Genomic DNA, 15,522 nt, shown 5'->3' on the forward strand with positions numbered 1-15,522 from the left:
CCGACACCGGCTCAGACGTGATGACAAAGAAGCTCACTTAGAGGCGACCCCAACCACCGACTTTGTGGAATTACTACTGTGGGAACGGCGACTAACTCGGTTTCCCAGATGGCCACGTAGTTGCGGCAAATGCGGAGGCGAGGGTGCAACATTAGGCGGAGTTCAGTGAACAATACGACCCCTCTGATTGGCCGCATCATGCTCATCTGATTCCCTAGTCGGGTCAACTAGGGAAGGCCAATGTTTTATAAGGAGACACCTTGGGTGCAGTGGTGTGTCCTGACGTGTTCCGATATGCGCTCAGGCATGTAGTGAGCTGAGACTTTTAATGTGCTCCCCCATGGAGTGGGCTTCCATATTTGGAGCCACTGTAAATATGTAGAATAAACCCCTTTTCTTTCGCTTTACTCCCGGACGTACTCATCCGTCTGGCTGAAGGATCACCGGCCTAAACGCTACTCCGAGTCCCAACACTCCGTGATCTTGACCCAAGAGGTCACGTGTTTGGCCGACACTGTGCAAAGGGCTGGCTTCAGGGAGCGTTCACTTGCCAAGGCTGGCTGCGTGACGTCACGCTGTCTCCTAACTTTTTCCTTCCTCTATGTTAAAGAAGCATAATCTTGTGCAGTCTGACTGCCAACACTGTGCAGGTTGTATTGTACACCACCAGCCATGGTGTCTCGCATGCTCCCTCGCATGCGCCCGCTTCGATCCAAATTCACGCTTGTTACTAGCTCTCCACCCCGACGGCACGAAATAAACGGTAAAGTCAGCCATAGCCTAGTCTCATCTCATGCTGATGGTAGGGCATTAGATATGTTTTTACGTTGTTATTGAGATCAGCCCATTGTTCTGACGCTGTGAGGCCTACACAGAGGTGTAAAAGTGGTTTGATTTTAACTTAGCAGATGGCGCCAGAGCCTTAGCGCTGGTGATGCGTTGGCGATTGTTCAGCCTAATTGTTAGCCTAATTGTTCACTACATCATTAGCTTACTACCTTGCTCTTGTACGGTATGCGATGACGGTGACAACCACGGAGTAGTGACGAGCAAACGCCAACTAGACGCCGAGCAGACGACGCGGCGTGGGTGAGCAAATTCAGAGGTGCGTTCGACCCTGCTGTTGGCTAAGCAAACCTTAAGTAACTGCTGAGAAAGAGTTTACTGCAATTCAAAGGAAGCCCCAGCATTCAAGTAAATGCGGCCTATAGTTACAGCGCCTAAACATTTGTTGCTGTGATGTATCCCCGACGCCGGCGTCGGGCGGCGTGTGCGCACCGACGACCTGGTCATACAGCCGTTCGGCGCTCCCACGCGGGCTGTTTCTTACTCTAAAAAAATGTGGGGAGCTTGTATTAGTGGTGCAAGGCTGGAGTAAACAGCGGAGCTGGTGACCGACCGAGCTTCTTACAGGTTTTACTAGGCTTGGATATGTTTTGCTAGGAACTGCTAAGTGCTGCTAGACACGGTATTCCGAATCTGCTCGCCGCCGACGCGCATATACTCGCTTGGCCGCACGACGCGCTTCAAGATGAGCGGCTTCTTCTTCGGGTGTCCGGATCTTCTTTGGTCGTCCCATGTCAAGGCTTCAAGTACTCGCCACAGAGTCAACGAGAGTTCTGCCGCCGTCGCGGCGGCTCCGAGCTTTATCTCCCCGGTGACGTCACGGCCAAGCTGCGCCTCCACACATGCCGGGGCGTGGCTGCTCGAAACCTGCCGAACCGCTGGCAGAGGCGCCTGCAGCAGTCACGGACACCGCGCGCGTTCGGCGCGAACGCGGGGAAACGAAGAAACGCAGACGACGTCGGCGGCAGCTCTGCGCGTTGCCTCGTTGGTGCTGCTACAATTTCTTTCTCTCTCTCGCGCTCTCATTTCCTTTTTCTCTCTCCAGAGCATGGAGGAAGGAAAATATAGGAGGGAGCATTACGTCACGCAGCCAGCCTTGGCCAGCGAACGCTTCGTGTAGTCAGCAGTGGTGGCCCAACACGTGACCTCTTGCGTCAAGATCGCGGGAGAGAGAGAAAGAGGTTTATTAAATAAAAAAATCTACATGTATTAAAAGGCAACCCTAGTGGTTTTCCGGTGAAGTGCCTAGATTAGGTTAATGGTTTTGCTTCTTATAAGGTAGATGAGCAAGCTCATCTACTTTATCACGGAGAATCAAAATTTGTCGAGACGTTTGGTTACCGGTAGTTTTTATTCGGTGCGCGCTCGGCCGGCAGCTGCTCACATGCAGGAGGGGAAAATAATTTTTCTTGCTTTGTTTTTTTTTCCCTTGTTTTTGTTTATTTCAAAAGTTTCACATGGTTTTGAATGAGTATTGAAAAAAAAATTAACCTGGAGTACTTAAACCTACCGCGAACTCTGACGTATCCTCCGTGCTCTGGCGTTTTCATCACGTGTTGGGCCACCACAGTCGGCGACATTCGCGTTGCGGTATCGAGCATAGCGCGTGCCACACTCATGCTCTCCTTCCCTCTCAACGTCCTTTGATGATGATAAGTGGTTCTTGAGGGAAAGGGAAAGGTTGGCGCTATCTTCTGCAGCCCTTGAGGGAGCACGGCTCAGCGCCAACTCTCAACGTCCTTTGTCAAGGCAACATGTGCACCGCACGGAGAGGAGGCGAAGCACACACCGCTCCGCGAGGTGGTTGCTAGGCAACGCTAGGTGACGTCATCACCAGGAGCAGTTTTTGTTCGCACTACGCGGCGCAACCAAGAGCCTAAACAGCTCCGCGGTTAAAAGGTTGCCTTGAGTGAAATATACTCTGTCTCATAAGCAGCGTTTAGCAGAGCCAAGGCTGAGAGGTATAGGAACGCAGGTAATTGCGCAAGGTGAATTCGCATGTCTGCTCGTACGTCACATTTCCGTAGTTTTTGCAGCACCTCCTCTATTTTCGTTTTTTTTTCTTAATAGAGGAGGCGCTCTTTTGTGTAACGACGGTCGCCGCGGACCCTTCGGTTGCTGCAGGTAGTGTGAGCTCAGGCGTCGGTAGCAGGCCACAAAACGCGGACGAAAACACTTTGATGTGTTCGCCTTCCTCATTGAACGAGATGCCGGTAGCTTACACAGAGCTACATGGTGCTTCTGATACAGAATAGTACAGTGTGCCTTCTTACGCCCAGCTGCCGTGCATGGTGCATTCTAAAACACCCCCGTCATATGCCTTGACTACGACTACTACGACTTTCCTGGCTGCAAAAATTCGACATAATTTAATATAATAAATGTCACTTCTATCCATTTAGAACATCACGTGCAAGCAATGCACCAATCACAGACGCGAATGAAGGAGAACAAAGAAAGTAAGCGTGAGAGTGAGAAGAAAAGCGCGAAGATCAATGAGTGTCGCTACCTTGGAAAAAAAATTTTTTTATCTTGCTACTTTATGCGAACGCTGAGAATCGTTCCCTCACTTGCCAGTCGCTCAGTGGCACACGCTCAGTGACCCAATTTGTCGAGGCGTTCATTGAAGAGCGGCATTCGTAGCGCAGCACGCTATAGCTTTGGCGTGAAAGGTGTTCATTGAAAGTGTCAGCCATCTGTCAGCTGTCAGAAAATTCTAGCCGACATATACACAATGCATTCATGGCACAGTCTGCTCATGCATCAGGTTGCTGTCCTTGAGAAACCTTTGTGGCGTGGCTTCAATTCCGCTCAACATCGGAGAAATTCGAGCGATAGTTTTAGTCATTGTAGTGCGGCACATTCCCAATGGCACATACCTAATTGCACAAGTTGGCGTCAAAGAGTTTGTTTCTGCGAACAGCGGTGCTCTACCCTGTCCCGCATCTACAGCGATGACCCATGCCGGCCTGAAAGATCTTCGTTGAAGAGAGGTACGTATGTACACAATGACACATACTCGGGGACCCAAGTGGACCCGATGGTTGGTTTCGAACACTATTACCTCCTCACCGAAGCCCGATTCGCTAACCATTGGACCACGTACTACATAGTGATCCAGGTATGTGGGAAAAAACGGTTAGATAGATACATACAAACATATATAGATAGCCCCGAGAAAGTGCTTGAAGTACCCTAAAAATGCTAACTCATTAAAACATAATTTGTGAGCGAGTCTGGGTGAGTTCCGTTTATTTTGCCGACGTATGCGCAGAGGACCACAAGAAAACGTTGCAGCGAGCGGTCAACTCACCGGCGGCGTCCCCCCGCAAACACCGATCGTACAGGGGCGAAGCCAGTTCCCACAGATTCTCCGGCATGAACCTCCGCTCCCAACTGAAATGGCAAAATAAAGTTGTCTTGGGTGTTCCATTTCAAAAATCAATGTGTTTTTTAGTTGCATTTGACTGACGTAGACTATATAGTACTAAAACATGTAGGTAGAAGAAGAACACCAAGCAACGCACAAGATATCATGCTTCAGTTTCTGGATACGTTTTTTAATTCAAGCACACATCCACTGACAAATGCATTGGCTTTAATAGCTGGTGACAATATCGCAGCCCCCAGCTGAAGCGAAGTAGTAATTAAAACGAATTTGACCGAATGAAAACGAATGGCTTGCCCGACATAGTAAAACAGGTCTGAAAGTGACATGCAAGCACTATGTTTTTATTCATCTATGTCCAGCTTCATAACCCTGCGATAAGTCTGTGGTTGGACAAGAGGCGCCCAGAGACAAGAGCTGAAATCTCTATAGCCGAGGCGGGAGGCTATGTAGTGTCTCCACCGTGTTGTGTGTGCATAGTTTGATGTACCTCTTTGTTTTCGTAAATGCGTCAGGTAAACAGAACACCATTCGATTCCGAGAAACAATCGGGAGTGGTAAAGACTGCTTAGGATTGCGTTTAACTTCTTCTACCTTTCGTTTTCCTCGTCTGAGCGATCTAGATTCTACTAATAATTGAAGACACTACATATATTACGTAGAAATATCACGTACGAACAGCCTTGTGAAAATGCATCCAGAACAGTCGCGTTTCAAGCAAGCGTTTCAAGCAAGCAAGCATGTGATACGATATGAAGCGAGCGGTAGCGGCCGCGCACTTCGCTCACTGGGCGAGGAGGAAACGGCGCGGAGAGGAGGAGTTTGCGCTACTTTTGAAAAATACAGGGACCTTAGGGCGACGCTGTGCTGCGGCACCAAATGCGTATCTTGCAACCGGGCGCAAGGGGAACTGGCGACGACGGTGTAAGAACATTTAGGTGTTGACACTGCGCGAGCGCGAGCGTCCAGATTATGTTCGACAGCGCCCGGGCGCACGCAGAAGCTCTGCTGCGAGCAGATAGATGGCGCCGGCCCGCGGCGCCGGCGGCTTGGCATTCCTCTGCCTCCCCTAAATTTTGCTTCATAGTGGAGCTAGTAAAACTCAAAGCGCGAAGGAAATTCGTCATTTCAGATTAAATTGATAAGTATACCAGGCTTAATTCTTCGATAACATGAAAGTATCTTGTGCAGGGCGTGAATGACGTGAACACGGATCGATTGGGCAGCACTCAAAGCCCAGTCAAGTGCCGCTCGCGCGCACCATTTGCTTCGTCCGATCTAGTCATTCGTCCAAGCATAAAACAATTAAAGTGTTAGCCCGCGTGCTACCCCTCGATCAGAAGAATATAGTGAATGCCCCAGAAAATGTTGTATTTCATACTTATCGCTGCTTCCATTCACACTCAGAAAACCGTTCAAGCATCGTTGCGCGAATTCAGTGTGGCCGCGATATAAATTAAGAAATGAAATGGCTTAAGCTTGTGATATGCAACGCACTAGAGCAAAGTGACTGTTGATGGCTAGAACTTATGATGAGAATGCACATAGCTATGCAAAAACTTTCAAATGGGCATTTATTAGGCGGGACGAAGCTTGGCAGACGTCTTATCTTGGATTACAGCATCACTAATACAGTTTACTGGTGAAACCTGAGCAAATTACTTTTTATTACAATTCCACTTAACATAGACCATGCATATTATTCATTTGGCTTTCGTCCATTGAGGACTGAGTGACTCTTGCAGGATCTAAAAAAAGAGGTGACTTTCATTTTTCTTAGATTGCATATGAGAATGTGCCAATGTAAGCGTATTTGACAATGCATGCTACAGCGTGTCCAAAAATACACTTACACCCATCACACAATTATCACACAGACTTTTTTTATTATTTTGCAAAGACACAATAAGAAACAAATTGTGCATGAAGCAGGTCGATAATTTTAATAGGAGATAACCATCCCAGAAGTTTACGCTCTCATACACTCCCACAATGCAAAAATGATGAATAAAAATGTGCAAGCGTGTATTATACACCACACGTGCATTGTAAAAGAATTCAGTAGCCAGGATGGAACAAATTTGAAAATCAGGCACATCTGCACAGAAAACAGCAGTATTATATACAGGGTACGCCAAGATTTAAACATTTGCATACGTCACGTAGCTGGGAAGAACAAAGGTAATGTTGTTTGCCGTCGCTAGGAGATACTCAGATTATGTTTTACATTCCGCCTAATTACATAATTAGTCTTAATTAATTAATCAACTTGTCAAATATTATAAATAGATGAGAAGTGTCAATGAGAAAATTTTAGCACAACATGAAAAACTCCGGATACAGCTTTCTCTTGCTGAATACGTGCTACACAGAAGTGTTTTTTCCGAGCTTGAAAGAAGCCCACGAATACACGCAAAGTGCCTCGAGCGGCCAGTCGCGCGACAATTTTGCGTGTATTCGCGGGTTTCTTTCGCGCTCGGAAAACACTTTTGTGTATCACGTATTGAGCAACAGAAAGCTGCGTCGGGAGTTTTCCATGTCGCTCTGCAATTTTCTCGTTCACACTTTTTATCCGAATTATAGTATTTGAAAAGTTGATCAATCAATTATGAAAATAATTTTGTAATTAGGCGGAATACAAAATTAATGTGAGTATCTCCAACCAACGGCAAACAACATTAACTTGGTTCTGTCCAGCTACGTGACATTTGCATATCGGCCGCGCACGCCGATCCAGGCGGCCGTGGTCTGTCGGGATTACTTCCTCCGACTTCTGTCGTGAGGCGCCGCCCTTAGGGTACTCTCCCCCACGACCGTAAAGCAGGCGCGAGCGCTAGCCAACGGGAGAGAATAGGACAGGATAATCGGAGATGGTGATGAACCCTTGCACCGGCCGCATCTGGCTGGCATCGAAAAAAATAGAGGAGACGCTACACGAGGTCGAGGGATCAAATCCCGGCCACGGCGGCCGCATTTCGATGGGGGGCGAAATGCGAAAGCACTCGTGTAGTTAGATTTAAGTGCACGTTAAAGAACCCCAGGCGGCTCAAGTTATTCCAGAGACCCCCACTACGACGTGCCTCGTAATCAGATTGTGGTTTTTGCACGTAAAACCACATAATTTTAGCGATGATAGCCCGGAACTGACTCTAAAATGCCCGTTGATCTCAGCTTAATCAACTAAAACGAGAAAGCCGCCTCTGCGAACAATGGGCAATGATATATCACGTGTGAGGCATCACCCTTCGTTTATTATGGTAACATATTGACTAGTACGTTGAAATATTTCACTATTAACCTTATATCATTGCAAACTCGGGCGCGTTGGCTTTGATAACGACCAGCGAACGTCGTGTGGTTAGCTATAACCATTTCTCAGACACGCGTTATTAGAAAAGCTCTACTTGCAGCTGCCATTTGCAATGTGTGAGTTCTTGCAATGACAGTATTCGATCTATAGGCAGACTGTCGCCTAGACATAAGCGGCTGCATAAGCGGCTGCATCACGAAAGCCGCGTATCATCCAGATGCTATCACAGATTGACAGGCCAAAGAGAGACATATGAACGATAAGGAAGGGTTTTGTTCGGACATGTGTTGTTTTGTTTCTGTTTCTTGATTTTGCGGACTCCAGCACTATTGACACGTGTTTACGAATCTTGTCTCTTGATTCCCATTGTAGTATTTTACAATATTTCTTTTTATTTCTGTTCTAATCGTTTACTTTTGTTACTCTTGTTCTGCCCTATAGTTCTCCACCTCTTGTGTCGCATTTTACACCAAATATTACCGGAACTTCAAATTTTCTACTGCAGTTTCGTGCCGCCCGGCCGAATTACAGATAGCGTTGTGCCCTTTAAGGCTTTTTGTACTTTGCCTTTCATACTGCATTACTCCGAATAAAGAATCGCTTGATAGTCAGCGCACCGTCCGGTTCCTTTTCAAGCGTTTCGTCATCTGCGCTGCTTCGTCATAATCTAAACGTAAAGAACGAGGACATAATGCAATTTATTCCGCGCGTGAACACACCATATCACTATAGCGATCGCTATGATAAAAATTGGGTGAATTCGTTCTCTGCAGAGACCGGATTTCAGGACAGGAAATTGTGGTTTTCGGCGCTAAAACAGTAATTTAGATTCTTCCCTTTAGGCACAATAAGGGTCGGAATATGCAGTAATATTGTTCGCAAACCACGACCTGTTTCATGTATCCAATATACGGTACCCATCTTAATAGTAACAAAACTGACCTATCATTCGCTTGTGAGGTCTTAAAGGTGCCCTGAACCACCCCTCGGGTTTGGCGAATTAACATAGTCCTCGGGTATCGGGTAGCATACGCTGCAGTGAACATTTCAGTCAGGTTTTGCTGTCGTACGCGGTGCGTAGAGCTCGCAAGCGGAGCGCGAAGTCACCTTTCTCTCAAACGCCCTCGTTTCAACAGAGCCATCATCCTCACTCTCTTCGTGTGCTATATTGCGCAATAAAGTACATTGCAATAGACGAGGCAACCTAAAGTTTGCCCGCGCGGCACCAGCGCCGCCTACTCCCCTGGCGGAAGGATAAAGTCTCGAAGGTGGCTGCTGGGCCAGCGCGCGCCCGTGTTCTCTACGGCGCGAGCGATCGTGCGCGTTCTTTTCGCAACGGCGAGCGCGACCTCATCAACCTGGAAAGGTGGCACCCAATACTGCTGTGTTGTTGATTGCCATAAGAGCCTCGAAAGGTCGAAAGCCGCCGTTAAGTCCTACAGAATTCCGGGGAGGTGGTACGAGAAGGACAGACGACAAGCGTGGATAACTGCAGTGCGCCGAATCAAGTAAGTCACGTACTTTCGCATTCGCGTGCAATATCACGGCCGCTCGATAAAAACGCAATAGTAATGTACCTGTATTTAGCGCATGGCTGTTTGTTTAGACGTGTCGCGTAGTTGAATCGTACAGTGACATCCGCCGTGTTAGCTCAGCGGTAAATGCATAGCTGTAGCGCCGCTAAGCTCGACGACGCAAGCTCGATTCGCCGGCCGCAACTTTACAATTGCTAGTAGATACAGCGGAGACTTCCGCTTAACACGTGTTGTCATGGCAATCGTGGAGCTCCCAGGTGCCTAGGGACATAATCGCTTAGGGACTTTTGAGGCACTGGTCTTCCGCTGAGCGTGTCTCTCTCATATCCGGGACCGGGCGCAGCGACCTTGCCGAGCGCAGCTCCTACGTGCGAGCGAATCGTTTAGGGTGCGTTGAATGTCTGGCGGTGTCTGGCCCACGCCAGCCGCGCTTTATTATTGTGCGTTTGTTCTAGTGGCGGAAATCCTTGCAGTAGTGGTGGTGTGGCATGAATGCTTTTGATCTCGGTGAACTGTGGTGGTGTAAACAAGCGGATACTGTTCGCGTTTGTACCCCGGTGCTGCGGCGGAAGCCGCAGTGCCGGGCGCCAACGCGAAGCGGCGGTCATTGGCGTGTTGCGGAGCGCAGCGTAGCAACACCCCAAATAAAAAAAATACTGCTCCAGTCAGGTAGACTGCTCCCTCCCTGATAGTGAGATTATATGTGGATCATCAAAACAGTGATGCGTTTATTTAGAATATCATCGTTTCTCTTTCGCACCCTGTTAATCCGCTTGTTTACACCACCACAGTTCACCGAGATCAAAAGCCGTCACGCCCCACCACTACCATTGCAAGGATTTCCGCCACTAGAACAAACACTACAATAATAAAGCGCGGCCGGCGTGGCCCAGACACCGCCCGACATTCAACGCGCCCTAAACGATTCGCTCCCTACGCACGTAGGAGCTGCGTTCGGCAAGGTCGCTGCGCGCGGTTCCGGAGATAAAGAGAGCCACGCTCAGTAACTAGCAGCCGCCGCGCCAGACCAGTGCCTCAGAAGTCCCTAAGCGCCTAGAAGCTCCACGATTGCCATGACAACACATGTCAAGCGGAAGTCACGTGACCCGCAGTGCCACGCCCCCGCTGTATCTACTAGAAATTGGGAAGTCGCTTCCCGGCCTCGGCGGCCGCATTGCGATGGGGGCGAAATGCCAGAATACAGTTCTTACCAGGTACTTTGATTTTTGTGCACGTTAAAGAACCCCCGATGGTCAAATGTATTCCTGAGATTCTCCATTACAGCGTGCCTCATAATGATATCGTGCTTTTGGCACGTAAAACCCACGAATTTTATTGATTGTACTATTCGTTCACTCGCGATCGGCAACGACGAGCTCAAGATAATTATATCCTTTTTCCAAACGCTGCAACTTAAATTCCTAGTTGTGCAGGCAACAAAAGGGGCCGCACGTTACTCGTCTTTTGTGTGGTGGCAATCCGTATTTAATGCGGACGTCGCATGCGTCGGTAAGCGGCAGATCGCAAAGCAGCTGCCCGAGACGCGCGCGTTATGTTTGTTGCTTGGCCATGCTTTCTGGGTTCACAATATCCAAGCATGTTTTAATGTAATTGACACCTTGCACATTCTTCCTTCTTCACACTCCCTGCCAAGAATCTTCGTTTCCTGTAGTAGCCGGCCATCGGTGTGAGCTTACTTTTGCTGCGGCGGGGCATTCGCCCGACGAGAAACTAGATTTGCTTTGATGAGGCATGTATCGCTAATTCTTGCGCTCGTGCTGCTGGTCCCCAGGTAATCGCTGGTTACCCTGATCTGGGTTCATTCCGCGGAGAAGTTTGTACGAGTGAATTTTCATGACCAGTGAAAAGATACCTTGCTCAATAATGCAATGAGTTGTCATGAGTCTAACATCTGCATTGAATAAGGCATAATATACATTAAATATTTAAACAGCATGATGCGAGGTATTATGCACATATGTAGTACTTACATCGTTAATTAATTTTATTGGCTTATCGGTGCCTAATGCATTTGTTCGTTCTGTTCCAACAGTGCTGATGCCGCTCCCTGGGAGCCAAAATGAAAGCAGCCGTGTGTGCGCGCCCAGCGACCAACGAAACCAACCGCAATCGTCACCGTCTCTGCACATCTCTTCAAGCATGCATGACCGCTTTGTGACTGCATCATAGAGAAATAAAAGTGACTAAATAACTGAACTCGGTGTGTACCTTTAACTCGATGTCGTATACAATCTTGTTGGACACCTCCGACACGCACTTGGCTTTCACTGTCACATCACCGCCCACAATTTGTTCAACAGCACACACGTGTGGAAGCAGACGCTCCGCTTTCTTGAGGTTACCGCCACGAAAAAAGCTGTTGGCGGCGGCAACCGTCTTGAAACCGCACTGCAGTCTTTGCATCGCTGTTCAGCAAGCAGGCGATCTGCCGCCGTCGAAAACGGAGCGCCGTGAGCACGAGCAACGAAACAATGTAAACAAAGCCGAGACTGCACCACGGTGCGACCGCGCTGCTTGAAATTTCCACATTGGGGGCGCTGTCCGGAGGCGCAGCAACGCCTTCTGGCGATCGTTTTCTCGTCTATACTCGGCTGCTATTCGTCGCTGCGGTCGGTTACACCGCGGCCGCCGCGGGGTGCCGCCACAAGTCCGCTGGCTAAGCGCACTGCAGCAATCTGAGAATAACCGGGTTTGGCTTACGTTTAGCGCGGCGTAGGCACCAAAATCTGAAATTTGAACTACGCGCCAGGGGCCGTTTTGAAGGCGGAGCCTTGTGGCCCCGCCCCACTCCGCTGTAGCCTTCGTAGAGCAAGGCATTGAAGAAGGAAGGGGGGAGCACAGCGAAGGCTTGTTTGATTGCCAATAACTCCGCTTCTGCTGAACGCATCGAAGTACTTTTTGCGGCAAAGTATTTCTGAAATAGCCTATTTTAACCTCAAATGTTTTTCTCCACTTCGATAAAAAGTGGTTCAGGGCCCCTTTAAAGGCAGCAACCATATTGTGCAAGCCATCGCTTCACGTGGCTTTGCTGGGCACGCGTAAGACCGCTTTTTTTTTCAATCCACATGCTGCAGCCTACACACTTATTGTGTTCGTTCCGAAACAATGAGCTGATGTTGTACATTTAATAGCTCAGCTTTCCTCATCACATAAGTGCGTCGAGTGGAACAAGCACGAAAAAATGCACAGGCTCTGCTCCTGACACGCCAGGATTACTGCTGAACGGCTAATGTGAGAAGATAAAACCCATGCCTGATGGATAGAAGTCAACAAATAATCCAGTAATAAATGAAGTGTTAAATAGTGTGCGTTTATAAATAGTTGTAAACGTTATTCAGTAACACATGATTATCATCTCTATGTTTGCGGGCGTTCAAGATTGTGCCTCGTGTCACTCAAAATAAGCTTGTAAGCTGTAAACGAGCGCGCAGCATTAACAGAAGTGAATGCAGCGATTATGTATTTCCGTATGTTTCACGGCTTCGCGCACTCTGCAATTCTTGAGTGTTCGCCATTAAGACGCTCTAAAATTTCTCAGTGCAGAAAAAACGTTATGTTTCTTGTCTAAGACAGACTACACTTTGCCCTAACTTTTCAGACAGCTGCGGATACACACATAGTAAGGATATTGTGCGGTAGCTGTGTCACGACTCGTGAACTGTTCACGAAAACTCTTCCTTAAGCGCTTTTAGTATATCGTAACTTTCCCAAAGTTATTTTCGCTTTTTATCATTCGTTGGAGCACAGGTGTATGTATCTCCTCACATGCACTTATTTAAATAGTAAAGGGGGAGAGGGGAAGTGAGAAGGAGGAGCACCGTTTATTGCTGATCTAGACTCTAGTTTTCACGTTCCCGTGGCTCTTGAAAGCAAGCTTCAATCAATCGTCACGGCACGTTTTGTGTTATAGCAGAGATTTTTCCCTTCTAAATTATTCTCATTCTTGTAAACAGCCATGGTCTTCCTTGTTTCCATTCTTTGCATCCAATTCGGTGTACCTTTTTCTCTCACTTTCTTTCTGGTGACTCCTTGTTGTCTATTTACACTTTCAATTACCCTATACTTAGTTGCCAATTTCATTGACCTCTCCCTCCATTCTGTGTTCACGTTTTCAGGTACAGATACTTATGCACTTTAGCCGCCCATTTATTTTCATCCAAGTTCCTCAGTCTTTTTTCAAAACTATTTTTCTCAGCGCTTCTATGACTTCAAAGAGGCCTGACCTATGTCACCCTGTACTGCTTCATTTGTGGTTTTACTGTAGGCTCCCAAAGCCAACCGGAACACCGGTTGGCTTTGGGAGCTTCCTACCACGTCAGACCACGTAGAGAGCTTCCTACCACGTCAAGATATCCGATTTGAAGCACAGAATGGCATTTCAGAACGTTAGCGCTGGCACCATCACTCTTTTCCAGATTCCACGCACCACCTCATACTTATTGTGGCCCCTAAGTGTTCTATGTTTCATTATTGCTGCCTTTCGCTTCCCTTTATTTTCCGATTATCTTGGCGGGTGCTTGAATGAGTCTTTTCTTCGTTTATGTTACGCCGAGATTGTTATATCGCTTGACTATGGGTATGACTTGCTGTTGAATTGACAGCACATAATTACACATCTATTCATTAAATATCATAATTCCTTATTTCTCTGTGCTAAACTTAACACCTAGATTTGTCGCTGCGTTGCCCCAGATATTCGCAAGTGTGTGTAAATCTCTTGCATTGTCCGCTAGTAGTAAAATGTCGTCCGCATACATCAGTCCGGAACCTTCTGTTGCACCATTTGTTCATTACGCCCGTAGGAGAAATCAAACCCTAAATCACCGTTTTCGAGTCGTCTTTCTATGCCCTTAACATAAAGCGTGAACAACAATGGAGACAAAGGACATCCTTGCTTCAGTCCTTGGTGAATTTACACCACTTCATTACATTTTCGGCCTCCCCATAAAATTTGTACTCAGGTGTCTCTATATGTATGTCTCGGTACCTCCACTAAATTGTCATCTATGCTTTTGTGCTTGAGAATATCCCATATCAATTCTATGTATACGTGAACCTCTCGTGGCACTTCCTGCCGTTCGAGATGTTAAATCTGCCGGCGCGTGTATCTGGATATAGGCACGCACAACTGTAAAATATTCAAGTGCGTGCTTTCGTCTTTCTACGTGGCGTCAAATATCTGCGTTCGATGTTGAGCTTGATTGACTACATAATGTAAGCGCAAGTAGCACAATTCCATTAAGGTATACTATAGCTGGCACGCTCAGTTTTATAGCCGTCCTCAAGGTTTTATGCAAGGCCCACTTTCGTATAGTATACTGACCGGGCCCGTCAGAGACGTTGCGGTGGTAGATGCCATCGACCACCTTGCTTAAGCGCGCGTTGTCCAAGCCCGGTGCGGTCCACTTGAAGCGGTCGGTGAGTGCCTCCTGCAGGTACCCTTCGCAGACGTACTCGTAGAACTCGTTGCACGGGTCCCGGCTGAAGTTCATGTACGAGATCACCTCGCGCGCTGCGTAGATTGTACAAACACGTCGTGGTCGGCAATCTATTGATTGATTGATTGATTGATTGATTTACTGATTGATTGATTGATTATTTATTATTTATTATTTATTTATTTATTTATTTATTTATTTATTTATTTATTACAGCAACTGTAAACGAAGGCGTAGGGAAAAGCCATTTAATGGCTGCTTCACGCGTCTCTCGCCCCCATAATGAACGACAGCTCGATTACGGCTCGATGAACAACGACAGCTGGAACAACGACTCGATTATACTGAACTTCACATTGTTTTGAAGGACGATCTACCCATCACATGCTGCATCCTACACGTTTTTTTTTTTTCGTTTTTTTTTTTTTTTTAAGTAGTGTCATAAAGTGTGTTCCTCGAATCGTCAGAAGTCATGCTCTGTGTAATGTTCTCGTGAGGAACACGCGGTGTACCGCGCGTTCCTCACGATTAAGGCTCAACTACCGCATTGCATGGCTGCTGTTGAGGGGGGAAGGTACAGGTGGTGGAGACTAACCCTTTGCATCGGAGCGGCGACAGCTGTCACCTTACCATAATGAGAGAGAAGTACGTGACGCAATACATTTCCTTCTCGTCCTAGCAGGTATATATCAACCTTTCCTGCTGAATCTTCAGTTTCGTCTTGTATAGACGTCCGCACGTCAAGTTTCACCCTAGACGCCAGCGCTCGTTTCTCCCCTGGTGGAAAGATTTCCCCTCCAGCGGGTGTAGCCCCGTGAGCAAAAGTATACGGACCACACACACTGAATTTCTTCGTAATTAACAAGCATAAACTCGAATTGACGAGTACACTGAAAAGTTCGCAATGCCAAGTTTGGACTGCAGTCCTCAATTTCAAGTTGCGTTCACAAGCAAAGGGAAAATAGGCTTTATCGCGCAACCCCT

The 15,522-nt window shown here is 47.5% G+C and overlaps 1 protein-coding gene across 1 annotated transcript in view; it reads right to left on the reverse strand.

The window, feature by feature from the left end:
• The window catches only part of LOC125944320 (uncharacterized), a 56,315-nt gene that overhangs the window by 13,167 nt on the left and 27,626 nt on the right, over positions 1-15,522 (reverse strand). Inside the window, exons 5-7 of the mRNA XM_049664690.1 lie at positions 14,424-14,612; positions 4,532-4,550; positions 4,160-4,242 (exon numbers count right to left, since the gene is read on the reverse strand). Of these exons, the coding sequence (XP_049520647.1) occupies positions 4,160-4,242; positions 4,532-4,550; positions 14,424-14,612 (291 nt within the window). The remainder of the gene's footprint in view (positions 1-4,159; positions 4,243-4,531; positions 4,551-14,423; positions 14,613-15,522) is intronic.

The sequence above is a fragment of the Dermacentor silvarum genome, chromosome 3 (genome assembly GCF_013339745.2).
Source record: "Dermacentor silvarum isolate Dsil-2018 chromosome 3, BIME_Dsil_1.4, whole genome shotgun sequence".
Lineage (NCBI taxonomy): Eukaryota > Metazoa > Arthropoda > Arachnida > Ixodida > Ixodidae > Dermacentor > Dermacentor silvarum.